Source organism: Tubulanus polymorphus, chromosome 6 (assembly GCF_964204645.1).
Source record: "Tubulanus polymorphus chromosome 6, tnTubPoly1.2, whole genome shotgun sequence".
In the NCBI taxonomy this organism is placed as follows: domain Eukaryota; kingdom Metazoa; phylum Nemertea; class Palaeonemertea; order Tubulaniformes; family Tubulanidae; genus Tubulanus; species Tubulanus polymorphus.
The window spans coordinates 22751477-22779353 of record NC_134030.1 but is presented as its reverse complement, the minus strand read 5'-3'; the positions used below and the strand labels follow the sequence as shown (position 1 = coordinate 22779353).

General features: G+C 36.5%; 3 protein-coding genes and 1 long non-coding RNA gene across 8 annotated transcripts; 1 reads left to right on the top strand and 3 right to left on the bottom strand.

Moving 5' to 3' along the window:
* Window positions 1-744: 744 nt before the first annotated feature.
* Window positions 745-22203, bottom strand: LOC141906974 (uncharacterized). Of its 5 annotated transcripts, none has more exons than XM_074796486.1 (43): window positions 22087-22203; window positions 16306-16482; window positions 15855-15986; window positions 14640-14930; window positions 13765-14097; window positions 13079-13417; window positions 12564-12830; window positions 12191-12310; window positions 11759-11833; window positions 11637-11678; window positions 11262-11336; window positions 11009-11056; window positions 10504-10533; window positions 10369-10419; window positions 10221-10283; window positions 9147-9230; window positions 8809-8856; window positions 8683-8721; window positions 8474-8491; window positions 8342-8389; window positions 8199-8252; window positions 7998-8045; window positions 7671-7739; window positions 7228-7257; window positions 6950-6988; window positions 6637-6777; window positions 6409-6444; window positions 6310-6327; window positions 6128-6175; window positions 5969-6046; window positions 5811-5858; window positions 5522-5605; window positions 4982-5026; window positions 4831-4884; window positions 4446-4481; window positions 4223-4240; window positions 3965-4015; window positions 3661-3750; window positions 3499-3576; window positions 3361-3408; window positions 2712-2765; window positions 2275-2310; window positions 745-1443 (listed from the first exon to the last, which is right to left on the bottom strand). In XM_074796486.1, exons 3-43 carry the CDS (start codon window positions 15967-15969, stop codon window positions 1301-1303), a joined length of 3432 nt encoding a protein of 1143 aa, XP_074652587.1. In that variant the 5' UTR covers window positions 15970-15986; window positions 16306-16482; window positions 22087-22203; the 3' UTR covers window positions 745-1300. The 5 variants fall into 5 exon arrangements, with proteins under 5 accessions (XP_074652587.1, XP_074652586.1, XP_074652589.1 ...); XM_074796485.1 differs by lacking the exon at window positions 22087-22203 and adding an exon at window positions 16790-17059; XM_074796488.1 differs by lacking the exon at window positions 22087-22203 and adding an exon at window positions 16790-17059 and having other exon boundaries at window positions 12263-12310.
* On the bottom strand, window positions 17694-21142 carry LOC141907521 (uncharacterized). Its single transcript, XM_074797186.1, has 5 exons — window positions 20907-21142; window positions 20473-20811; window positions 19090-19115; window positions 18729-18832; window positions 17694-18287 (listed from the first exon to the last, which is right to left on the bottom strand). Exons 1-5 carry the CDS (start codon window positions 21004-21006, stop codon window positions 17858-17860), a joined length of 999 nt encoding a protein of 332 aa, XP_074653287.1. The 5' UTR covers window positions 21007-21142; the 3' UTR covers window positions 17694-17857.
* An 889-nt stretch (window positions 22204-23092) lies between the features above and the next one.
* Window positions 23093-25567, bottom strand: LOC141907273 (endoglycoceramidase-like). The gene is made up of 2 exons (XM_074796873.1): window positions 25472-25567; window positions 23093-24857 (listed from the first exon to the last, which is right to left on the bottom strand). Exons 1-2 carry the CDS (start codon window positions 25532-25534, stop codon window positions 23316-23318), a joined length of 1605 nt encoding a protein of 534 aa, XP_074652974.1. The 5' UTR covers window positions 25535-25567; the 3' UTR covers window positions 23093-23315.
* Window positions 25568-26335: 768 nt separating this feature from the next.
* On the top strand, window positions 26336-27578 carry LOC141907520 (uncharacterized). The gene is made up of 2 exons (XR_012619503.1): window positions 26336-26401; window positions 27295-27578. It is a non-coding gene; the product is annotated as an uncharacterized LOC141907520 (long non-coding RNA).
* The last annotated feature ends 299 nt before the right edge of the window (window positions 27579-27877 follow it).

Below are 27877 nucleotides of genomic sequence, written 5' to 3'. Positions count from 1 at the left end.
CAAACACCAGGCATTAGACATTTTAACAGCACACTTTCAGAAACTGATCGTCCACACTTCACATGTGTTCAGTGCTTCACCTGAGACATTTTTAATTGAAAATGAACTACAAACACCAGATATTAGACATTTTATCAAAATACACCAGATATTAGACATCTTATCAGCTCACTTTCAAAAACTGATCATCCACACTTCACATGTGCTCAGTGCTTCACCTGAGACATTTCTAATTGATAATGAACTAAAAACACTTGACATTAGACATTTTATCAAAATACACCAGATATTAGACATTTTATCAGCTCACTTTCAAAAACTGATCATCCACACTTCACATGTGTTCAGTGCTTCATCTGAGACATTTTTAATTAAAAATATCACCTTCTAATTGAAGAGAAACTACAAACACCAGATATTAGACCTTTTATCAGCTCACTTTCAAAAACTGATCGCCAATACTTAACATGTGTTGAGGGTTAGCGGTAAAAGCCCCCCAGGTAAAATCCCCTAGGTAAACATCCCCTTGGTAAAATCCCATCGGTAAAATCTCCTCGGTAAAAATCCCCAATTCTTCAAAGTAGGTAAAAATCCCCCTTCTTCTGGATGTAGTGTAAGTAGATATAATCTTAAGGTCAATAATTCATTTTATTAGATATATATCTAATGAAAATAATGAATATAGATTTTGTTTATTATTTTCATTAACGTAGTTTTTATTTGAATACATACAAATTTACGGAACACATTTCAAGACAGCCTCAGTATAAATCTGCTGGTTGGTGCTATATTAGTTAGAACATCGCTGGTGCAGCTGTGCAGTCGGTAGCTTCGTGACTTTTAATCCTTGATAATCTTACGCATCTTTTTACAAATTGAGCGTTCAGTATTCTGACAAGATTTCGCAAAAGTCCGCACTGTATTTCATCTACACTATAATTCAGTTACACTGTATTTCATATAAACTATAATTCAGTAACAATGTATATTTCAGTAGTGAAATCTGATGACTTCGAACCTCCACAGACTACAGCAAAACAAAATCAGGTTTTAGCGGAAGAAAATAGATTAGACGCGGAAAACGAGTAATATTTATATAATTCGTTTTTTACAAGAAATAAAAGCATAAGAAATAAGAGCAAAAATCAATCTCTGGATATTTCCTAAATACTAATTTATTTATCAATAAAACAAACTACAGTGATTTCTCTTTTAATCGAATTTTTTTCCTTCATCGATAATTTTTTCTTTTCAAAAAAAAAATCGCACTTGTTTCAAGCATAGAAAAATCAGACAGATATCAACGATAGCTCGATCTACCATAACCACTCATTACGTTACTATCACCACTAGATTGACCTTGTCCAACATCAGGTGACCGGCCATAACCTCTTGATGGCCGCTGACTTACTCCACCATCGTCAGACATTTCACTACTTCGCCCTACAATATAAACATAATACGAAATACAATAGTGAACACAATAGAATTGTCTTCTGCTTAGATATTCAATCATAAACTTATATTCACTCATACTTTTGGTATAAAGTTTAAAGTGTGCAACTATAGATTAGTAAAAGTGCAAGCAAGTTACGCAGTATCATCGGTTCAATTGTCCGCTTAATCATAGCCACGTGAAGACGCCGTGTTTTAAGTGTTAAACTAAGAATGTTTATAAGTCATCACTGTTTTGTCACAGTTTGCATCGATGTCAAAATTTATTTATTTATTTGTTTGTTTTCAGTTGACGAGTGTTTTTATTTTTTTATTTTATGCAGTTATAACTGGTTCGAATCCCCGGCAATAATTTTTTTATTTCTGAAGGTGCCACATCGAGTTCGAATTCCGCAAATGAAATATTTTTATCTTCTCTTATTCCTTTTGTTTTGGCCGCATGGCTTGTCAGAAAACCCGTTAGCGCTGCTTCGCAGCTATATTTTATATTTTTTGTTGGATTTAGCCCATTTCAAGACTCAGCTTAGGAGTCAAGTCTTAGGAGTTCAGGGATTAGGAGGGATCTAGACTCCTAACTCATTACTTTCATTGAAACGTTTGTGCTTGATTGAAAAAAATTCATGGTAATAGATAGAAAATCAAATAGATTTTTAAGATAAAAACTGGTTTGTGATTGAACCAGGTTCCATAGTCGAAACCTAAGTTCACAATTCGTCTTAAAGTTGTGAGATCGGTTGTAGAACTGATATCGTCTTAGACTAGTATTAACTTTGAGTAGTGATGAACCGGCCCTATGTGAATTATATACGGAATATTTACCTGTCTCTAAAATCATGTTGCGCCCCTTAAAATCGTCTAAAAATATTAAAACATGAAATATAAGCTCACAGAAATCTGATTTAGTTTGCCGTTTGTTTCAACTTCATGATTTCTGATCATTACATCATTTAAACGATTCAGGTAACGGGACCGGGTACTCAGTTGAGTATCTGTATTTGGTACTTCATGTACTCACTACAATGACATATCCCGTCACTAATTCAAGGTCCAATAGCTTTGGTACTCAGGCACCCAAATTACGATTTGTATTTAGGTCCTGTACTCAAATTGTACTCAAGATGTCAGGTATGAATACAGGTACTGATCATAAGGGGTACTCATGAGAGGTACTCATGAGGAGTACTTATGAGAGGTACTTATGAGGGTTACTCATGAGTACCTCTCATAAAGGGTTACTCATGAGGGGAGTAACTCACCAGTATTCCATTTATCACTCATTGTTTTAGTGCATTCACCCAAACACTCGTCAACTGAAAACAAATAGATAAATAAACAAATATTCACATCGATACAAACCGTGAACAAACTGTGATGACTTATAAACATTCTTAGTTTAACGCTTAAAACATGGCGTCTTCACGTGGCTATGTTTGATATTGAGCCGACAATTGAACCGATGACACTGCGTAACTTGCTTGCACTTTTACTAATCTATAGTTGCACACGTTAAACTTTATACCAAAAGTACACTTGGCCAGTGGTTATACAGCTATATGCGTAACACATGGCTCTGAATCAAAACAGATGCCTCTAAAGATCTTATCACATTGATAATAATGATAATGATAATTTTATTTTCATCATCATTTCATCCAAGATTATTATACAATTATAGGAGTTCAGATAGTTTTTACAAACATAAGATGAGGGACTCTAGGCTAGGGATGTATTTATAATTAATCTGTGTCCACGTGTATTATGTGCAAGGTACAATACAATTACATACATATGTTGATCCAGGTATACATTTATATTTCATGATTGATGAATATCATCTTCAATGAATTCGACGCCACAGTTTTCTTAATCTGAAAAATGAGTTGTTGTTATTGTATTGATATTCACCTATTTTTGTCAGTTTAGTTGTATTTGTTTCACTGGCAATTTCATCTCCTATTCAAACAGAACAAACAATTATTATTCAAAACCTGAAAATCAGATCATTTAATAAAACGTTCAGTCAAAGAAGAATTTATTATTTACCAAAACATTCTTTGACTTGTTTCCAATAACCTGTGTCTGTCTTTAGAGTTCTACTGGTAAATTCACTGAGTACAGACACTATATGTAATAAACAATAGACAAGTTTTTATACAATAGAATTCTATTATAAATCACAAACAACTGATTTCACTGTGAACTTACTCGCGCCAGATATATCATATGTCCAGTGTTTGAGAGGCGAACTGCTGCGAGCCTTCTTACATTTCTCTTCTAAAACAGTCACTAGTGAATCTGTAATTATAAAATGTTTTTTGAAACTGCTGTGACATTGACTGATGTTTATGCTTCTATGGCGACAAATATCCTCCAACAAAATACATTCGTCCTTCACCCTTACTTTATACCAGTTGACCTTCACCCTTAATCGGTACCGATCGACCTTCACCGTTACTCCCGGTACCGGTTTAATTTGTTAATTAAAACACCTCACAGTCCATTGATTCACCTTTAAATTCCGTTTGGATTCTGTTTGCAAAAATTTGTTTAATGTGTTTCACTGAAACGGGATAAACACAATAGATTACTGCAGGGAGAGTGAAACATATTATTCTTTTACCACCCTTTCTCTTGAAGGAAGTATTTCATCATCTGTAAATTACTATGAGCAGTTTCATTGGATTTAACAGCTATTAAAACATAACTTATATCATTTTATAAATCTATTTATGTAGACTTTAACGTGTAAGTTGTTATCAGTACTTACTCGCTGTTTCATCTTTTACTGAAAAACAGAAAACAACAATAATTCAAATATTGAGTAGATCTAAACAGGTCAATTCATACAGTTAACTTTAACTACGGTTGAATTTAGTTCAGTCTCAGTGTTAGGAGTTTGGTGTTAGGAATATACAGGTAACGAGTCTAATAATTTAATTAGGGTAAAGGTTACGGGTTAGGGCAACTCAAAACTGCGAAATTTCACTCACTTCTATAAGCTACGATTCCTCGTTCCTTTAATTCCTCTGAAATCACAAATAGAAATACAAATAAATCAATCCGTGATGAAAAATGAAATGAAAATTATCACCTTCAAAATTACGTTTTAAAAGCATAAATGGTATGATATGTGATATGATGTGATGAGATAACTGATATATGATATACATGATTGATGCAATTGTATATGCTAGTGGTATATGACATAATATGCATATGAGGATATATTATGATATACGATATGAAAAAAACCTCAACAGGAGGAAATATATCTCACATTAAAATGCAAGTATTGATAATAAACTATTTAAATACAGATGCAAGAATTGTTAGATGCAAATATAAGAATTGATAGTAAATTATTAAAATACAAACCGGTAGATATTGATTTTATTCTGTTTTTCACATCATCATAAATTCTATCAACAACTGAAAATAGAAGACAACGTTTGAATCATTTTACACAGTGTAATTATTCGGTTCGTAAAAACAAACGTCTTATCCACGTTTCATGAGACAATTTCACCTTTCGAGTTTTCTTTCCTCAACAAATCGTTGATGTTGCTTGATTCTTCAAAAAACCACAAACAAATTTCAATGATTGAAAATCTTAGTGAATAAATGTATCTAATTGTAGATGTAAATGTAGTTTGTTGTAGATGTAAATGTAGTTTACTGCGGATGTAAATTTAGTTTACTGTAGATGTAAATGTAGTTTACTGTAGATGTAAATGTAGTTTACTGTAGATGTAAATGTAGTTTACTGTAGATGTAAATGTAGTTTACTGTAGATATAAATGTAGTTTACTGTAGATGTAAATGTAGTTTACTGTAGATGTAAATGTAGTTTACTGTAGATGTAAATGTAGTTTACTGTAGATGTAAATGTAGTTTACTGTAGATGTAAATGTAGTTTACTGTAGATGTAAATGTAGTTTACTGTAGATGTAAATGTAGTTTACTGTAGATATAAATGTAGTTTACTGTAGATGTAAATGTAGTTTACTGTAGATGTAAATGTAGTTTACTGTAGATGTAAATGTAGTTTACTGTAGATGTAACTTACTGTTATCTAAAGCAGTTCGAGTAGTAGTTTTCAATGATTCATCAGATTGTATTGCGCTAATGAATTCATCCTTGAAATATTCCACTGAAATTCACATAAAAACAAGAGTTAACCATCTTCTCAGGGACAAAGATCAGTTGCAGAATATTCAAGGCTAATGCTCCTAAGAAGCTAAAAATTCCGTTATCACAGAAAAAGTCTTTCATAATGCCACTGTTGGGACCGATGAAATACATGGTGAGATCAGTGGCATTAAACAGGTTAGATTTATAACAGACTTATACAATACCTGCTCGGTCCCATAAAATAACTGGATCTCGTTCAGCTGAATACAAATCTACAAAAATTAAATGAAATTCTAACAGTTTAAGAACACATTAAATTTGTAATAAACCGATTTGCCAGATTCTCAACTTTTCAGTAACACTTCACTGTATAGTCACTTACCAGTGCTGAGTTGTGCCGGTATATTCAGTGTTAGAGTTACTATTTCTTCAGGTGTCTTTATTAGATTAAATTCACCGACTATAATAAACATTGATAATAATCAATGAGATTTAAAACATAAAACACGTTGAATTTCGCACTTTGTTATGTGTACAGTACCTTTCTTATCTTCAAACTCTTTATCGGCTAATTCATGTAGTTTAGAATCTATCAATATAGAAAATCACTGACATCACAAACAACTTATAAACAGGTAAATATGACGAACTACAACATGAAATCAGAGGCAAGCGCGCAGTCTAGTGTACTGAGAATATTTATAAATATCAATCAGAACTCACTTATCTCTTTTGGACTCACTGAAATATAAATAGAGAAAATAAAACACATTTTTTAATGAAAACTGGTTTGTGATTGAAAAAGTTGAATTATATACAAACCTCCATATCCTACAACTTCATTATCCATCAGAGTTTCTGAAATATATCAGAAAACCAACATGTAACATGTGCATTCATTCACATGTAACATGTTACATGTGAATTCATTTACATGAACATTTTACATGTGCATTCATTCACATGAACATGTTACATGAGCATTCATTCACACATAATATGTGACATGTTAAGTGAATGTATAATTTGAGATATAAAATCGATATTTACTTTCATCCATATCAGTGATATATTTAAACGCCTGACAAACTGAACTGTGAATTATTCTGTTCAATTCCTCCTCATTTTCCACTTGTTTCAGTTTCTCTTTGAGTTCTTTCTGAAATCTTTCAGCTCGTCCAGCGTACAATTCTATAAGTTATTCGTAAATATGAATTAACATGAAACAATTCTAAACATTATCATGAAAATGACATCAGAACTGAAATTGAGTTGCAGGAAAAAATTGAGCTCATTTTGAATCTTGGAAAATGATGGAATAAACCCTGCTGATTGTGATGCAATCCATACATAAACCTCTTACCTTTGATAGATTCGAAAACTGCGATTCTCAATTTAATTTCTGAAAAAATAGAAAACGAATCAAAATCGGCTTTGATCAAACACAGCAATTCAGTGACATCACTACTTCTATTCTAAACCTCTTTTCAAATAGTATCTGATAAAACTTCAATTCAATCATCAGAAAATAACGAAAGGGACAAAAAATCCCTTTAAAGTTTCTCATAATTTCTTTTTAAGCGTCTGCTCTCGACCCTAGACCTCGATTTTTATAGTTTGTTACTATTATTTAGTTCTTACCTAAAACATCTCGGCTTATTTCACAAATACCTGAAAATATAGTTAAACAATGAAATAAACTAATCACAAAAAAGTAGTTTCCCAAAATGTGCAGACATTTTTGACAGAAATCACTCGGAGCCATCCTCTGGTGATGATCTGATTTGGATATTATCGGAACCATCTCATTCGATATATGCATGACATTCAAAACATGGTTTCTATTGATTTTGTACGATGATATTGCTTAACTTTTTGCGTTTAAACACAACTGATTTTAATCATCTACGATGAACTCGGTCTGAAGATTATTCACGTCGATACAAACTTTCAGCTAAAACCTGGTTCTGAATCAAAACAGATGCCTCTGATAATCTGATGACATCGATAAATTTCATCTTCAATTCATGGTCATCAAATACTCTGTAAATTTATTTCTAGGGACAAAGAAAGTTTAAACTTACTTTTATCTAGTTCTGTAGAATGTTTGTTCTCTTCTAATTTCTGCGAACTTGACGCCAATAAAACTGATTCTACAAATGAATACATGAATAGAATAACATGAATATTGATCAGATCAGTTCAAACTAGAATTTCATCCAAATACATCTGGATTAACCGGGTATTATTAAACCTTAAATTTCCCACAAAGCGGATGAATTTTGACAACGTTGCCAATTGTTGCACATTACCGGGTCTAGCTGGTTTTATTGTACATCGGATTTCTCATTAACGAAACGATTAATTACAAAGCGTGACAAATTATGAAAGAATAACATTTTCAGTCTTACCACAAATATCTTTGTTCACAAAACGGTCCCAGTCGGCCACTCCCATTTCTGTAATACCAACCATAAAGATATTCATATCGCGGGGTAAATTTCTAAGTACATGTTTTCAGTACCAGTAGATAGTTAAATAAAGAAGATTCATTGACAATATTTGAATAAATCATGGATAAATTATGATAATCAGATTTTCTGGTAACAAACCTGTCTTTGTTTCATCAGTTACTTTCTGGTTTTCTATTTGTGTGACGAGTTTTCCTGTAATTAGACAAAATATGTATAATTTGTAATCAGTTCATAGTTGTCAGCCCCTTCCTCATAGATTCCTAGATTAACTAAACACTCACCATTCTGTTGTTTAACTTCTTTATCAAGTGCTTCCTTAACAAACTTTTCTATAAAAAGATACAGTGATATTTCAGTTATAATTGAACAGAATCAGCACCAGTTTAAACATCATAGTGAATATTATAACTTACCAGCAATTTCAACAGTAGCTGAAATATAACGAAAGTGATAAGCACAGAACTCACTAGTTACGATAACTCATATGCACATGTACAGAGAACCCACATGTACACGAACGGTTTACGCATGTACATGTACAGATAAAATCTACATGTACAGTAGATTATAGAGCACATGTATTTATAAACTCAGTCGAGGATAAATGAGAATTAAAACCTACGTTTTATGTTGAATATTCCTCGTTCACATAATTCAGCATCTACAGTAAAAATAAACACTATCAATTATTCAATGATTCCACAACAAACTCCACAGTATTTTTACTGAAATGATTTATGGAACCTACCGGACATTTTAGCAAAAAAATCAACTTTAGCATCAACTGCTGAAGCAACTGAAAATATAGACATTCATAATAACCGTTTACTGGGGATTTAAAACTTAGAAAAACTAAATATTTAGAATGTTTTTAGCTTACAGTAAAAGCTCAGTGATTGACACAGAGTAGTAGCTCTTTAAGCACTTGCTTCATTTTGCTAACTATTTGAAGACATATTTCAAAATGCATTTTCAGTGAAAATTGATATTTTGTGTCAGAATAAAGCACTTTTAAAACTCGTTGGCAATTCGCTGTGCGCAAACAACAAACTGGAACTCAGAGATAGAATTCATAGTTTTACTGACCATCTGTGATGAACCCTTTCTCTTTGTTTGTCAGGGGTCTTTTCTCTTCATTCAATTGCGTCATAAAACTAACATGAACTTCATCTGAAACACGTTAAAACATGAAACACTTGAAGCAATCAGGTTTTTCGTCGGATCATGGGTCTATTTAGAACAAAGGTTGTATGCTGTTTTATTCGTTGAGGATGGAACATTTACAAGATGGATTGCTACTGTTTTATGCTGTTTATTACCACTAATTTAATTGAATTAATGTGTCTCACAATTGCTATAACCCGGTTCTATAGACTGGTACAGGTTTACAGAATACAAACTCTCTACCGGCCGCTTCTATCAGGTTTACAGATTACAAACTCTCTAGCGGCCGCTTCTATCAGGTTTACAGATTACAAACTGTCTACCGGTCGCTTCTATCAGGTTTACAGATTACAAACTCTCTACCGGTCGCTTTTATCAGGTTTACAGATTACAAACTCTCTACCGGCCGCTTCTATCAGGTTTACAGATTACAAACTCTCTACCGGGGCCGCTTCTATCAGGTTTACAGATTACAAACTCTCTACCGGGGCCGCTTCTATCAGGTTTACAGATTACAAACTCTCTACCGGGGCCGCTTCTATCGGGTTTACAGATTACAAACTCTCTACCGGGGCCGCTTCTATCGGGTTTACAGATTACAAACTCTCTACCGGGGCCGCTTCTATCAGGTTTACAGATTACAAACTCTCTACCGGCCGCTTCTATCAGGTTTACAGATTACAAACTCTCTACCGGCCGCTTCTATCAGGTTTACAGATTACAAACTCTCTACCGGCCGCTTCTATCAGGTTTACAGATTACAAACTCTCTACCGGCCGCTTCTATCAGGTTTACAGTATAGCTTATCGTGAATAGGTAGGGCGTATACTGGTCGAAATGAACACGCCAGAAAGGAATTTTGAAATCGGTAGAGACCAATCAAAACCTAAACGACTGCCATCTTTTCAAATCAGATTTTCCATATTTCCAGAAGGGTGCATAGATGGGTGTATAGCTGTACAAAATGATCTATCAAACAGTGAATAATAACGATACCTTCATCTCTATTGTAAACTGCATCAGCGCCATCTATTGACCTCTTCATGTTCAGTAATGTATCTGTAATACATTTACAAAATGAGTTGACAGTAGAATAATAATCAATAAACTCATAAATCAATAACTGAATTCAATCAAATCTTACCGATCTCATTTGATAGTTCCGTTTTTAAATCGTTTATTCTCGCGTATTTTCCTGTCAATAAATAATAACAAACACATTTGAATCGATGATTCGAGTTGAAGTTGAGTTGATAAAATACCGAAATGTCATACTTACTTAGAATTTCTTTCACCAAATTTAACATACCTGAAAATATATAAACATTGATGAAACTTGTGTTGACTGAACACAATGCTTGCTTACAAGTACATGTTAAAACTGAAATGATTAAACTGACAACTCACACGTGCATCTGAACATGTACCGTAAATGAACTTAAACTTAAACTTAAATCTATGTTAACAAATCACAAGTACCTGTTAACTAAACATGTCAACAGAACTCACATGTGCATGCTAACAAAACTGAATATGTTCTTTTGAATAACGCGTACATGTATATGTTTGTGTATTACGCACATGTACGCAACATTAACATGCGCAACATAACTCACATGTACATGTTCACATAACTCACATGTATATTTTCGCATAACACACATGTACATGTTCATATAACTCACATGTACATGTTAACATAACACACATGTACATTTTCGCATAACACACATGTACATGTAAACTTGTACATGAACTTTAACTCTAGGTAAACAATAACTTACTTTGATCATATGATAACTGTTGGAACAGGAATTCTCTGATAGCTATTGCTGAAATGAAATATAGAAATTATTTGTTCAATAGTCAAATAAACTGTGCATCAAACAGTTTGAATTACTGCTGGATGAAGATAGGAGGCAGAAGTGTCATATTTAGAGACAGTGTGGTGTGTAGGGTTACAAGATACCAATCAGTCGGTTCTGCACTTCCCCTGGCAACTGAGTCAACACTACTCTTACCACTCACTACTCTTACCTTGTTTATCCTTATCTCTCGTTATCATCCAATCATTCTCAGTTCCGTAAACATCGACAATTATTCTAACAGTTTCTATAAACGAAATGAAAGATAATTCATAGTAAATCAAGTTCCAAATGAATTCACTGACCTCACAAGCAAATAGTTGATTGATAAATAAACAATTTTATTATTATACATGGACTGAATGTGTCAATGACCTCAAAGTCTCCAGCTACAAATATATAAATGAAAAACCATCATCCTGTATCATTTACAGCGATTATTATAAACAACATGTACTGCTTCATTACATTAGGGCATCAGGTACTGTGTTCGTGCAAAGAAATTCTATATGTTATGGAAATAAAGGGTTAACTGTTCTGTAAATACCTGGCTGCAGTTGGTCACGTGTTTTCACCCAATTCTCATGATCTACAAAGAGAAAACAACACCTAAAATTATCAAACCGATATCTGAGAATATGTGCAGTAAATCATGTGAGAGAATCTTACCTTTTTTATACCAGGTTTCACTTGTCCAACGCAACAATTCAATCGCATCTTCAGGTTTCGGACACAAACACGTGACTGTGAATTAGAAAACAGAAATACTGTTTGTCCTACATGATGCACGTTTACCTGACACACAACAAAACCTAACCAATTGATCCACCAGAGAAAATGGATGATGCTGTGATTGATTTTGAGGCGACAACTGAACTTATGATACTGCGTTATATTCTTGTTAAACTGTTCGTTTGGTGAACTTTTTAGGAGGAACTTTCAACGGAACCTCGATATGTGGAAGAGATATTTTTGTTGCTGTTTCTTCATTTACTTTCGAGAGTTCAGTCAGTGGAAGTAACGCCCATAAAAAACAATATTTCATTATTTTGTATCATTGTGTTTTTTTAAGGTTTAATGATGGTTTCTTGTAAAACTTACAGCAGCCACGACGCCACATTATAAACAGTATTATCGGAATCAGTAATATCATCACTAATATCAGTAATTTACCGATTACAGCACCAAACACTACTATTCCTCCATTCTCATCTTCTTGAACTGAAATTTAAACAAATCAGAAATCTTTATTAAATCATGATAAGCTATTATGCTATTCTATTGTAACAGCAATTAAATCGAAGCTAAAACTTTCAAATTGAGACCCGAGAATTAAAAGTGTTAATTCAGGTGAATATAATGACTTTTCCTACGACGACATGAGATGTTAACAGTTCTTATCATGTTGCATCCGGACCTAAATCATTTGTTCAGATTCAGATACAATTCATCCAGTTCTGACGCAGAATCTTACCTGCTTCATCAGTTTTACCGGCGTTATGATAACCAGCGACATCAATGACCCCTTCATTAATACCGTCAGCCAAACACCGCCCTCTATAGTCAGTTGTGGTACTGTTTACGATAGGTATCGTTATATTCCACTGATAGGTTGATAGTTTTTGAACGACAGCTGGAGGGTCACATGTAACTTGTTGAGTCAATGGGTTACTATTAACTGTTACAATATACGCTGCATTTGTTTCATTTTCACTGGATTTCTTGCAATCTGGTGCAAAATCTGATAAAAGTAAAAGTCAAAGTTGTTACAAATATCTGCCCTTGCGGAGTTCTAAACCCCTGTAATAGTAGACCCATCATCCTCAGCAGGGAGTCGAACCTGATGAAATCAGAGACTATACCACGCAGGGATTCGAACCTAATAGCATCAAGACATATGCTCAGGGTAGATAGGTCTACTAGGACTGGGGCTAGAAAAACTGTTATTCTAAGGATTTTTCAAATTCGACGAATAAATCTGTTACTTACAATGAACAATAATTGGATTAAATTGCTGAGGTTCTGGAAACGTAAGGTTCTCCTTTACAGCGCATCGAAATGACGTTCCATTGTGCAGTTTGAAATCAGCTTTAAACTTGTACGTCGTGTCAAAACCTTTTAAATGCCCTTTAAGAGGTACTTTACGAGGTTGTGGATCAGGAGGAATTGGCTCCCATTGTTCAGAACCTCTTCTCTTCTGTTGGTATATCACTGTAGGATCGGGCCTCCCACCTTCTGTTCTACAAATATATTCTACAACTTCTCCTTCGGTTCTAATGTCAGGTTCTCCGGTGAAAGTACCTCGTGTTTGAATTTCATCAGGAAAATCTGAATGTACATTAAGTATTTATTTGGATTTCATTAACTAGATATTCAATCATTCTAATTCTTTTCACGTTTAAACTGGATCAGTTTAAAACCTTAATTTATGTGAAGAAATTCGTCTATTGAATATGGAAAAATATTTCACTTGGTAGATTTTGTTGTAACTATCTTACTTTCTTAATGAAATGTTTAATTGTGAACGGGTGATCGAAAACATAACTTTTGACCGTCACGCAACGTAACACAGGGACATTCATACGCGGACACCCCGTACAAATGTCCTAAACTCACTCCTGACTCCTGTCTGATATTATATAAAAATAACTCACTGTTTTTCTTTTCTTACTTACACGTAACATCCATTTTTGTTTCATAAAGAATTTGATTTTGAAGCGGTCTCGGTAGTATTAAACCATTATATCTCCTCAACTGACATTGAATCAATGTTGCGTCAATCTTGTATAGATAATAAATCTCATTTCTGTTGATAACTCCATCTTTCAGCGCAGTATTTACCCCTTGCTCTCTTATATTTTCAATAGCCGTTGAACCTCTAGTATATCCATCGGCATACCATTTTACTTTGATGTTTGGATTACCAATCTTACTAGTGGCTTCACAAGTACAAGCCAGTGATGGTTGGAATTGAGCCAGTTTACACGGGTTTTCACGTATCTTTATACCTGTAATATATGAACTAACACATTATACATCTTTTTGTTCTTCAAAACTAAAGAAAAGTTTAGACTCTAAAGAAAAGTGATTCAAAAATCAAAAGATTTCGATAGTTGTGAAATATTGTTATAAACATGAAAATCAACAATCAACAACAACCTAAATTAAGTTTCCACAATTGCGTTAGTAATGAAGACTGGTTGCCGGTCTCTACCTTCAGTTAGATTCTGACTACGAATAAGCAGGTGGCGCAGTATTGGACAGGCGACCAGTCTAACAAATACTGAGACCATCTTTTAGCTCCTATTGTCATGATTTACATGTAGTTGGAGCCACCCTTTATCGAAAACACGTGTGAAAACGTGGTTGCATCACAAGATATGATTGTTTTGTTCCGGCGATACTGCGCGTAAATTTCTAGTTGCGCGAATGCAACTGATGTTAATCAAAGATGAATTCAGATGTCAAACTGTGAAAACTCTTTATTTCAGATTCAAACCAAGATACCTCTGAAAGTCTTATAACGTACGTAGATGAACGCATTACTTACTGATCACATCTGATTGGTAGAATTGACTTTCTTTCTTTCCAGCAGAATTAGTGGCCACACATTTATACATTTTACCAGCCTCAGGTAAAATATTCCAAACTGGTGCTGGTGGTGTAGGTAATGCAGTCCAGGTCCCTCCTGGTCCACTGTTCACTTGTAGCTGGAATTCAACACCAGTCGCTGTAGAGCTGCTCTGTTTACAGGTAATACTAACAGTTTTACCTTCCTGCGACAGTAACATAGGTGTACCCGGTAATACATTCACACTGTTCAGTACAACTCCATCAGGTGCTGAAATATCAAATACACAATATACGTAATATTCTTGTACCCGGTAATACATTCACACTGTCCAGTACAACTCCATCAGGTGCTGAAATATCAAATACACAATATACGTAATATTCTTGTACCCGGTAATACATTCACACTGTCCAGTACAACTCCATCAGGTGCTGAAATATCAAATACACAATATCCGTAATATTCTTGTACCCGGTAATACATTCACACTGTCCAGTACAACTCCATCAGGTGCTGAAATATCAAATACACAATATACGTAATATTCTAGTACCCGGTAATACATTCACACTGTCCAGTACAACTCCATCAGGTGCTGAAATATCAAATACACAATATATGTAATATTCTTGGTAACTTTTAACCAACCTTAACAGCAACTGCAGCCTCTGACCTCAGTAAAAAAGAAATTATCTTGTAATATAGAATTTTCACAGTTTAAAGGCTTGTCTATAAATGAACTATCATCTGATTTGAGGTTTTTAAAATCTAATATACACACAAAATGTCTGTCATTTATAAGACTGTATCCTGTGATGTTGTCTAAGTCAATATTCAAATTAATTGTAACGATTAAGCCGACAATTTGTAATGAAATACGTATCAAGTCACTGATCAATAAAGGGTAAAATTGATCCCTAAATTGATAAATAATTGCACTTGCCGAATAAGAAATGAATTTTCAAAATTGATCCACATTTAGATGACTCATCATTTAGAAGACAAAATAACAGTTAAAATGTTTGAGGTAAACGGGTCTTTTATTTGAATCACGTGTTATCAGTTCAAGTGGTTGAACTATTATCATTTTGTCCTAGAAATTTCAAATAAAAGTTTCCAGTCTGGTGATAGGTTTTATCTTATGTAATATATTTTCTATAGATAACTGTGATATGTTCTTTCAAGTCTTACCTGTATTTCTCTTGAGTCTAAACGCGTGTGACCTGTTGCTGTACGGGATCAGAATCAACAGTAAAATCACGCATATCAATTTAAACTGCTGCAGATTCCTCCATAGATTCTTCATCTTGATTCATTCATTACCTAGAAATAAAGACACATACAAACGTATTGAATATCAACACCCTTCTACAGAAGACCTCAGATGAAGGTTCACTCTTAAATCCTTTATCTGTATGCACAAATAATAGATTTTTGGTTACATCAAAAGGTCTTGGGAGATGCATGTTCTAGTACAAAAAAGTGTACATCAAAACTATAAAGTGGGGTCCAATTCACAAAAATGAGACTTGAATACTTTATCTAGCTGAGGATTTCAAGGAAAGCAATTGAAATTCAACCGTCTTAAGCTTTAACCGTTTCATGAAACAAAACCCAGATGTGATAGAAAAATGAGTTTTACCTTCACGAAACAAACTGTATATTAGAATAAGTGAAACTCTTCCAAATTCCCATAGACGATACACTTAATATCAAATAATCCTCTCATTTTCGATAGATGTGCTGCATAAAGTCGAACAAACTAGTTCATGATCAATTGTTATCTTCGCGTAGGAATTTCAATCAGCTTGATTTCAATCTGTTAAAGTGAAAGTATCCTATCAGTGATATTCCTATAGGACGAATAGTGATACTACACACATTTAATGTACTGGGCAAACGATAAATGCATAAATAAAATATTCGGCCTGCCGAATGTTCAAAAATTGGATATGACGGCATTTTTTGCTAATGGTTGGCAACGTACATCAATCGAAAGATCAGATCCCGTAGTTTATAAAAACGCCTGTTTCCACTCTGTCAGTTTTTTATTTTATCGGAGACATATCGAATATAATAATAAATCGAACAAAGGATTACCATAAGATTGTTGAAACAATTGTTACCCTGGTATTTTGTAAAATGTTCATCGAATACTTATGATCAATGTCTATCGTCTGTTGTGTATTCTGTAGTTGATGATGTCGTGCCATCGAAAACAGATCGGTGTCACATCGTTGTGTATTGTGTTTAGGAGAGGGGAGTGGTCCTCTGGTATGAGTCCTCGTGCGGATGTTGTGGTATTTGTCCGGCTTCTTGTATCTTGAATATCATTCATTTTCATTCACGTTCAGTCAGATTGAAACATTTAGCTCGGGTTAAACAATTGCGATTGCTGCAATCGGAATACTATAACCGGCAAGCGACTGATTGATGTTTGTGATATCATAGTCGAATCAATACTAGGAATGAGAGCGTGAGTTTTTCCAACCTAGGAATCGAAATGACGTTTCGTTTTGGTAGTTCTCACGTTAGAATCGTGCGCGACAGTTGAGAACTACGAAGACGAAACGCCAATTCGATCCCTAGGCGAGAAATGTATTTTTAACTTAAATTTTTAACTGTTTTAGCTTAATATGATTAAAATCATTTGTATTTCTTAATCTATTTCTATAGAATACAGCGTAGTCTTCTATTGTATGATCGAAAACATTAGTTTGAATCCGAATAACCCGATCACCTTGCCACCGTTTCAGCCCAATCTGTCGAATGGGTTTTCATTTTCTATTGGTTCAAACGACTGGCCTCTCAGGGCATGTTCCTGCCCTGATAAGCCAGGTGGACTCTCATGGCAGGTTCTGGAAAATCTGTTAATCTATTCTACCACATAAGATCCCACGATTCTAATTACACCAACGAGTTGCTGGTAAAAGTGGTGGTGGTTGTACTTACATCGCACGTCATATACATATAGCCAACACAAAGAAATACCATAGTTTCTCAGTAGAATTTTTTGAAAGATTCTCTACTTGAAGATTGGACAACATAATAAATCATTGGAAACGTACAGAAAACAAATTGAAAATTAAATTGTTATTTTTTTTCTTTTCATTTAGACTGATGAAAAGATCTGTTCATTCGAATGTTTATTCACAGTTCAATGGTTTCTGATTCTGAACTGATTCTGTTCAATGTTATCTCTTGACAAACTTCGCATCCAAATTCATGTATGTAACTTTATCTGTGCCCTTTCCGGCTTCCATATCCATGTAAGGAGAAGTATCTTTGTCCTTCCCGGCTTCCATATCCATGTAAGGAGAAGTATCTTTGCCCTTCCCGGCTCCCATATCCATATAGATAGTTGCATGTTTGCCCTTCTCGGCTTCCATATCCATATAAACAGTTGTGTATTTGCCCTTCTCGGCTCTCATGGATTTACGAGTTTGTACGTTATGTAATCTAGTTTCAGATTTTCTCACAGGTTTTCTGTTTGAAACATTATCGGAATTTCTGCCATCGTCCGGGTCTTCGTAGACGTTTAACAACACGTCGTCGGTTGCTTTGAGCCGTGGAGGTGGTGTTGAAGTCTCCACATGACCTTCACCGGGCGATCGACGTCTGCATCTGAAATGGGGGTAATTTATGCAGCATAAAATTACGTGAGGAAAGTAGTAAATATTTCGTGTATTAATCTGTTATTATCATAATCCATCATGATTGTTAAAAAGTCAAATTATTTGTAAATATGAATCTTAGTGATCTCTCAGACTGGAGATCTTATCCCGCTTAACGCAGAATTCCGAACAACCAAACATTTCAATGACAATCAAGCTCTCATTTTCATCATAGTCCAGAGAGCTGAAAGCTTCTAGACCTGTGACGATAAAAGTTTTCTTTGATGTATGAAATTACTGGGCATTAATTAAGGGGATAACGTGTATTAATTCTGTCAGCATCTTAAGACGTTACGGTGACTATACAGATATTTTGTTGAGGTTTAGGGTTAGTAGGTATTTCGACGGAACCACACACAGTGTATGCCGTGGTTTCCGGTCGAGTTCATACCTGCGAATAGTGAATACTGCGATGAGAACGATCAAAATGAATCCAGTCGCTCCACACGTGATGTAAAGTATCACAATAGTTCGGTGATGGGGGTCTGATGTAGTCTGAAAGATGTAAGAATAATTATTTTATCATCAACAAACCGTCGACCGTTTAACCCGTTTCTAAAGATTTTAAACGCGCGGTGCTGAGAAATTACATCATACTCATCTTAACCTATAAAAAGTCATTCAGTTTAATTAAAGTAGCGCATTTTTTTATTTGACTCCGGATCCAAGTTCCATAGTTCGGCTGGTTTAATTTTAATTTTCTGTACACGGTTTAACAATAGAAAGTGTGGGTTTGACAGCCAGATACTAACCTTTGGCGGATCAGTAGTTGTATTGTCTGAAACGAAAATTAACCAAGCAAATTTTAGAAAAATACGGCTTCGACCTAGAGGATGGTCCAGGCCACACACCCCTTGAAAATCTTGGCCCCTCCAAAAAGTCAACCCCCAAAAAATCAAGCTAGGTTTTTGTACGCTGACAATTTAATTTTTCTGGCTGATCAAATTCTTGTTAGTGTATGATTTCATAAAATGTTTTCAAATGCAATATGAGAGTAAACTGTTCAGTCTTTGTTTCATTGTCTTTGAAATAATACTTAAAATTCCATACATGGCACGGATACATCCGTACATCCGTGCCATGTATGGGTTTTTAAGTATTATGTGTGTATGAAAAATTAATTTATATGGTGTCTTTACATGACAAAATAAAATCATTATTATTATTATTATTATCATTATTAACATTTTTTTAAATGCAAATAATATTTTCAAAAATTATTTGAAAGAGAAAGTGTGTCCAACACTAAAAGTGACTAGATGCTAAATTATATAAAAACAAGGCTGTTCTTGATGTAACTGAAATATGTAAAGCGCTGAGTATTAAAATTCAAATTGAATTGATGCGTATCGGATTCAAACTCAAAATGGCGGTTTCGAATTTGATTTTATTTTTCGGAAACCAAATTATATTTCACCGGAATTCAAACCCAATGATGACTTGTTGCACTGTTGGACATAAAACTATTCGAAATACGTTCGTGTCCGAAATAAAATATGTCTAGTAAATGTAAATGTCAGCGACAGCGACAGCGGCAACGGCAACGTGGCATTAACCACGCGTTAATTCTCTATTTGATTTTAGTAATAGATAGATACGTATTTATAAACTATTGTTAACGTTATTGAAAACAACAGCATTCAATCTGTCGATCCAAAGTCTGACGACCTCTGCAGTCTTTACCACAAAGCCATGTCTCGATAACAACGCGCACGAAACTAAATATGATATGAACAATAAACTGCGATCACTGTCATGTTGTTGATTTGAAGAATGAGGAAGTTTTGAGAAGTTCATTTGTTCTGATTATCAAATCCATCATTTCACTGAATGAACCGTAATGACATAAACGTCGAGTCCAAATTCTATTGTTAGACAAAGCGAATCTGTACCAAGTATGATCTTATATCAATCATGAATTTATTCAATCAGTCTCGCATTTCACCAGTGGAAATACTTTTGATTTCATATTGAATCGGCGCATTGATCGTCGACACTTGTGTTCATCTGAGGCAGTTGTAATTGATAATGAACTATAAACAATTTAAATGCTCATAGACACGCATTGATTGATTATAATTTCTTCTCGTTTGCCGATTCGATAATTAATTATAAGGAAATGAACCTTCACTTACCGAGACGAAGAAATACAATCACATCAAAACGAATAGGTTCCGGATTTGTTGGGTTTTCCTTTACAAGACATCTAAAAGCCGTTCCATTGTGTAGTTTGAAATCTGCTTTGAATTTCAGCTCGGCTAAAGCTAAAGCGTATTGGTTATAACTACGCGGTTGTATCCCTCCACGAACAGGGCCCCATGATTCAGAACCGCGACACTTCTGCTGAAATATCAACTTTGCCTTAATCTTTGATTTTCCAACCGCTAGTTTGCATTTATAAACTATCTCTTGTCCTTGGGTTTTACGGTCGAGTTGACCCGTGGGAACTGGGCGAGGTTCAATATGCGTGACACCTGAAAATAATTGATATGTTTTAAGTTTGTGGAACGATTATACTACGCGTAAACTAAACAATAAAACAAAGTCACTGATAATTTGAGTAACTTACGTCTCTTTCTCCTCATTCGAGACAATTCTGTACTGTGTATATTTCCAAGTTGTAGTAAAACTACGACGCACATTAGTACGAAACAGTTCCTCAACATCATTCTCAGGATTCTGGTTTAGACTCCCAGTAAAACAGCGAAAATAAGCAAGAACGAGTTCTTGTAAATCTCTTCACCGAATAAAATGATGATATCGAATCCCGTATCCCGCTCCGGGTGAGTATTTTATACGGAAGATTTGAAAGGTTATCGGTAAATAAACTGCAATATTGACACAAACTGCATTTGTTTAGTTGAATACAACAACAAAAGAACAACTAGAATTGTTTGAGAGTCCATGGTGCATGGTTGCAGGAAGTGCCTTTATTTTACAGACGTCCCCTAAATGTCCTGCAATGCTGTCTAACCTTGAAGTAATCATTTGTAAACTGATTACGATTCAGTCCCGTTTAACTCCATCGTTACGTCGTAAACCCTTATTTTCATAAGCTCCTGAAGATAGTTTATATCTATTAGGAAGTAGAATTGAAGTTAAATGCCTGTTATTCTACTGTTACAGTCCCATTTAACGCTACCGATAACTGAAGGCTCCTAACTGTCAGACAAACTAATTAATCAGGCGCGGATCCAGGATTTTTCAAAGAGGGGGTTCATATAAAATGCCCTGCCGTATAATGATAGGGCCGGGGCCTATACAGCATATTGTTTGGCCAAACATAAGATGATATACTACAGTAACACGTCAGATACATACTATGTAAATATCTCCAGTTAAAAATCAGTTTTTCAGACCCTCCCTTTCGAGAAATTAAACTGTTTAGTTGGTATTTTTACTTTACACTTCAACCAGATATCTACCAGGACCCACTACTACCCTTCAGTCTGTATGCAGGTGCTAGGATACCGGTGTACCATGAATATAGAGCGATTCATGGATTTGGGGACGAAACCTCTGGGTCTAGTTTCACGAAACAGTTTAAGCCTAAAACGGTTAAGTTTGAATTGTTGTCCTCATCGAAAACATGAAGTAACCAATGGCGGCAATTACACCAAAAATTTGAGTTAAAATTTATTTCATGAAACCGGGCCGTGGTGAGTTTTCTAAAAATTGTGTTTCCAACGTTTTAAAGGCATAACCTCATAAATCATTCATAGCAAAAATTAAAACTTCAATTTACTCACCTTACAAGTAACAACTTGTATAAGTTGAACTTAATCCTGGGGAACCAACGGGGCCAAATATGACCTCTCCTAATTAGCCGGAATATGATTGGGCTCTCCAGGGTTAATCACGTGTTCACGAGAGGTATTTCGATATTTTGTCTGATTTGGGAGACATGTGCGAGACGGCGCAAAGCCATACCAGTTGTAACAGAGGTCTATGGTACACCAACACGAACGACAAGAATGGTCAGACTATAAAGTGTCAAATTTCACAATGACTAGCATTTGGGTCAGTAAACTTACACATGTCCAACTGTTATAATCCATCTTCGCTCTATAAACTGCGGGTATAAACTAAAAATCAATTCATTCTACATTGAATAATATCAGTTTATATCAGAGACTTCAATTAGAATATCTAATAGCGATGGATTTGATTTTGAAATTGAATAATTAATTGATATATCCATGCACTGATTGATATTTCGGCGCCACCAATAACGGGTCCAGCTCCCAAAACATCCCCGTTACTGGCACGCATTATTCTTCAGCTGGTCGGCTGGCGTCGTCACGTGGGTAATGACGGCGTGGTCAACTCACGGGTGACCGGCCTACTGACCTCATTCCCCGCTAGATGGCGAACTAGTCAAAGGTGGCTGTCGTTACAGTCGTTGAAAAGCCCAAACATTTATAGGTGAAGATACTTTTGGAGTTCTTTTTTTTTGTTTTTATGAAAAAACAAAATCGCCGAATAAATCACCGAGATCTAGATAAATTCATTGTCTATATACCACACGAAATCGTGGAGTCTAAGACTGGATGAAACCGGTTTCGATGTGACCTACGAGCGCGTCGACATTTACATCTTACTGTCCGAGCACAATAAACATGTCTAATCGATAGTGAAACTGGATGAAACCGTTTGAACTACTCGCGTCACGTAGACATTTTTATCTCATTGTCCGAGAACAATAAACAATAAATCAATAGATTTAAACACGTTTTTTACTTGTATATTGTTTGATTTTATTGGAATGTTTACAAATCACGGAAAACATTTCGAAAAAGAAAGCCTCAGATTTGGGGCTGTGGTTGCACAGTCGTGACTCAAGTCGAAAAGCGGCCTTAGTCTTAAGACTGGTCTTTTTAAGTGCTCTAAAACTAAGTTGGTCTTAGACTGGTCTTGAGTCTTAGCTGTGACTATGCAACCGGCCCCACGGTACAATATGACGTCATACAGTGTTCAGTTATTGAACGTTAGGAGCAATGCGAACGTAAATCGTCGTCGCTGACGGTATTTTCGCGTTCAGTTTCACGGAAACTACCGACGATTGCCGATCGTACGTCCATGCGACACCGTCTGACAACTTGACGGAAAACCCGTTCGGGTAGTGCAGTTTGGGAACGAATATCTCGGTCGGAGCGGCGATACTGGCGTCGAGAGAGTAGGAGAACATGAATATGTAAGTGTTCGGGTCGTAAGAGATTGATACCGGTGTACCGGCTATAGCTCGCGGGTAAGTACGAATGAACGGTTTTGCAATATCCCACTGTATTTGACCCCTGCTGAAGAATATCACGTCCCAGTACGTCCACGACTGCAGATTCTCATCGGCCAGTTTCATCACGTTTTCGCACTCGACTGTATCGGTCGAGTTTTTAGATTTATCCGGTTGACAGTTGCCGAACTCGGTCAATAGACCTCCGCATCCTAGCGACTTGATATCGGCGACCGCCGTCTTGAACAGAGTCGACGCCCAGACATCGTCGCAGAGAATGCGCTTCAGGACGGGGTACGGCTTGTGGCGGTCCGCGTCCGTCAGAACCCAACAGTACATGTGGTACGATAGCGCCGTACGGTTCCGATAGGCGGCGCCACCGGGTACGTGCGAGAATCCGCTTCCGGCGTATTTACCGTTGAATATAACGCCCCACGTGACCGGTTCGAATAGCACGATCGTCTGCTGATCGACTGATCGTATCGCGTCGTGCAGTAACTCGTAGGCCGGAAGTAGATTCCTGCGGCCGGCGTTACCTGGTAGGAATAGACTGGGCTGATGTAGGACGTCTCCGGCCCACGGCTCGTTAATTAACTCATACCCGAGTACTCCAGACCTAGAGCGGAATTTCGTGGCTACTTTCTTCCAGAATTTGGCGAATTGACTCAAACTCCCGTTGTAGTTCTCGTAGAATCCCTGAAATGCGACGCTACACCCCTCCGTTAGATATTGCAACGCCCAATTCCCCGGTTGGAACTTATCATCCGGGAAAGGCCACGGGTACGGATGGGAGGGTTTAGGAAGCGAGTCGACCAGCCACGACGGAAATCCGTCGTAAGTTCCGAATCGTCGCGACATGACGTCCTGGTGCATGTCCAGAAAGGCGTAGATACCCCTCGCGGATAGTTTGCGCACGATCGTATCCAGCACATCCAGGTACGTCTCGTTGTACGCGTTCTTCTGGGGTTCGACTCCCGACCACATCGTTCCCAAACGGATGACGTTAAACCCCCACTGCTGGAAGTAGTCTAACACCGTGTCGTTGAGAAGATCTTTAGAATACCAGGGAAATTCTTTCACGACTGAATTCAATCCGTGCAGAATCAAAACTCTGTTTCTGTCGTCGACGAAGAATCCGTTTTCGTTCACTTTTACTTTAGGTAGAGGGTTCGGTTGGGAACGGGTCCGCTGATGATTCCAGCTCGGTACACAAGCCGAGGTCGAGATACACGTGACAATCACGCATAAACACAAACCGAAGCGAAATATCGACACCATTTTCACAATCGCCTACAGAAAATAGAAAAAAAAAGATTTCGTCACATAATAAAAAAAAATCATCCAAGCGAAAAAATTATTACTGCCCAGAAACTTCGTCGTAAACTAAAGAATGTCGAAACCGCTATGAGAAAAACGGAAAGATTTCAAAACGAATCTATCAAAAATCTATCTGAAAATTTCGGTTCTCAACTAAAAACTATGTTCGATGAATGAATGATTATATACAAGACTCTTAACCTGTTTGTACGCGGTTCACGAATGATACAAACTATACATAGCACACATAAAACTGAGGGTAGAATTAATAAAGAAAATCTGCGACTAAAGTTTGTAAATCAACAAATTGCTCCTAAACTACATATGTCATACACTAGGGGGGGGGGGGGTTATTCCCTTATGAGGAGATACTGCTGAGGGCTGTATATACCCGTTTGTCATAAGCGGGGCTTCCCCGAAAGTAAGACTCCCCTTGTATCCCCGACCAGTACCAGTTCTAGCGTCAGTGTTCAAGTTAGTGACAGTGCGTGTTATATAGCCTGTTATATAGTATTCATTACTTACGACTTAGAAAATGAAAAGAATAAATCATTTTTATTCGCAGTGAATTGTAAATTATTTGTTACCTTGCTATGCGTTGTGCTGAACGGGTCTACGGGTAAACAAGCATTGAAATATTGTCGTAACATTTCATGCGACTTCCTGCTATCGAAACAACCCGCGTGACCTGCACGATATAAATAGGCCCTAATTAATGCATGTATAATAGTATTGCAGTACCGGTATTGACAATAAGCGCTGGGTGCCTAGTTGAACAGGGTTCATAGAACAAAGGCCTCAAGATTATCAATGAATTATCAATAAATGCGACACAATAAACACTTATGAAACAGCGATGAACTATTGACCCGTTACGACAACTAGATCAAGAATATTCGTGTTGTATTTACAAAGACATGTTCCGGGGACCACGAGTGTCGCTGAGTCCTTTCTCAGATTTTAAGACCAGTCTAAGATATAATTTAGTTCTATAGCGAGTAAAACAACTGAAGATCATTTAGCACCGATCCAGATCCAGTGTAACGACCGGGAGATTTGGAAATCCACCAAGCAAGATCTGATAGACTAGTCTTAACAAATTTGCTAAAGGGCTCATATCAGATTACGTCGACAACATTGACTGTCCTTTAAAGCAGCACTCACAATTTTGAGAGTTTGAGTTTTACGGAAAATAAGATTCTCCTTTGCCCTACCAAGCCCTCTAGCCCGGCCGGGGGTAGTGAAACTGGAGGCCTGAAACTCGCAGTCTTTGTCTTAATGTATTTCGCAATATATTTTCTAATTTTACTCGACGGTTTGCGATATTGCTCTATTTCGCGACGAGTCTGGCAAACAATAAATTACAAACATCTGGAATAATTAAAAGTATTTTATATCGCTATAAATCATGTCCAGATGCAGCGCCTCCATCGGGAAGTTCAGGTAAGCTCTTTGAGTTATACAACTCGAGTACTATATACAGACACTAGCTCTATAGCGGAGACACGATTATTCAGGTAATCAGGTAATTCTTATCTCATCTGATATCATTCCATAAATTATTATCTCGTCTGCTTAAAAGAACTTAAGTTCAGCAAGATTATTCCTCTCATCAGATACCGCATTACCGGTTTGAAAGAATTCAGAGGATCTTCTGAGTTGAGGATCTTCTGATCTCGAGAGGAGTTCGGACCCTTATGGATGTTGCCACCGTTTTGTCGAGACATCTTTAGGACGCTGACTCTGTGCGTGGGAAATTGTATCTCTTTCGGTAACACCACGGAGGGAAACCCGACTATAGCGACCATTTTCAGAGCGGCAAGCTTTATCCTTCACGTTATAACAACACTTTAAAGCGCCCGTGTTGTTTTTGCGGATCTTGGAATAATAGCAGGCAGGGGCGGGTCCAGAAATTTGAGCAGATTGAAAAATACGGTCATGCAATTTTAGTGCATTATTAGCAGACGCCTAAACAGTAATCGATACAGATTTGAATTGTGGCTAGTTTCATCATTAATATGATTGATATCATGATCACAAAATTTTCAGACACAAAGCAGAGACCCCCTAACCCCCCCCCCCCCCAACCCCCTTGGAGCAGAGACCCCCTATCCTTGGATTCACCCCTGAATAGCGATTGATCCTGTAATTCGTTTGATTGGTAGATTTGGTTTGGTGTCCCTACAAACTTTTGCCCACCACACTTAGTGTGTCTGTGGGATGTTACCGCGGATACCATAAGTTCGGGTAACGCTAGGATCGTGTAGCAATATAAATCCACTCCAACTACTGCCAGGACCCGCGTGACGGGGGATGTTTTATCTCAGCGCCCTTTCCTAGTCCCCGTCACCCACATTCATCACCGAAAACCGCTTCAAACCTGAATGAAATAATTCATTCCATAATTCAGATAAGATGAGGTTAATGATTTACATGTTGGCGGTGTTCATCGTGTTCGTGGTGGCGCTGGAGGTTACAGTACTCGGTAGCGACGAGCACGAACAGTTGGCTCCGTTAACCGATGATACTAGCGAGCATGGCGCTGAACAGGAGCAGCCCGTCTCTAGCAGCAGGCGCAGGAGAAATCTCGGAGTTGACCAGCATCACGAGGAGTATGATTTGGAATAGACTTATAGTTCCGGGTTCGGTTTTGGTCAGGTGGAATAAAGATATTTACACAGTTTAACACTTGAAGTTCGAATTTATTATCTTCATTTTGTTTGATAACAAAGGGTTAGCTTCACTGCCTGTCTAAATTCATTTGGTTCTAAAGCCAAATCCATAGAACTCGGCTAATCTATCAACTTAAGACAAGTCTAAGCTTGTTTTAGTGCTATAACCAATCTAACAACTTAAGACCAAGCTCATTTTGGTTCTATAACCAATCTATCAACCTAAGACCAGTCTAAGCTTGTTTTGGTTCTATAACTAATCTAACAACTTAATTCCAGTCTAAACTTATTTTGGTTCTATAGCCATAATTTTGGTTTTAT

Coding starts and splice junctions, on each gene's coding strand:
- LOC141907521 (XM_074797186.1), bottom strand. CDS start 21,006: ATGATGTTGAGGAACTGTTTCGTACTAATGTGCGTCGTAGTTTTACTA. Junction 20,812..20,906: donor TCGAATGAGGAGAAAGAGAC/GTAAGTTACTCA, acceptor AATTATTTTCAG/GTGTCACGCATATTGAACCT. Junction 18,288..18,728: donor GCAGTATTCACTATTCGCAG/GTATGAACTCGA, acceptor CCCCCATTTCAG/ATGCAGACGTCGATCGCCCG.
- LOC141907273 (XM_074796873.1), bottom strand. CDS start 25,534: ATGTTACGACAATATTTCAATGCTTGTTTACCCGTAGACCCGTTCAGC. Junction 24,858..25,471: donor TCAGCACAACGCATAGCAAG/GTAACAAATAAT, acceptor TATTTTCTGTAG/GCGATTGTGAAAATGGTGTC.
- LOC141906974 (XM_074796486.1), bottom strand. CDS start 15,969: ATGAAGAATCTATGGAGGAATCTGCAGCAGTTTAAATTGATATGCGTG. Junction 14,098..14,639: donor CTACCAATCAGATGTGATCA/GTAAGTAATGCG, acceptor CATATATTACAG/GTATAAAGATACGTGAAAAC. Junction 5,606..5,810: donor TATTTTATGGGACCGAGCAG/GTATTGTATAAG, acceptor TGTGAATTTCAG/TGGAATATTTCAAGGATGAA.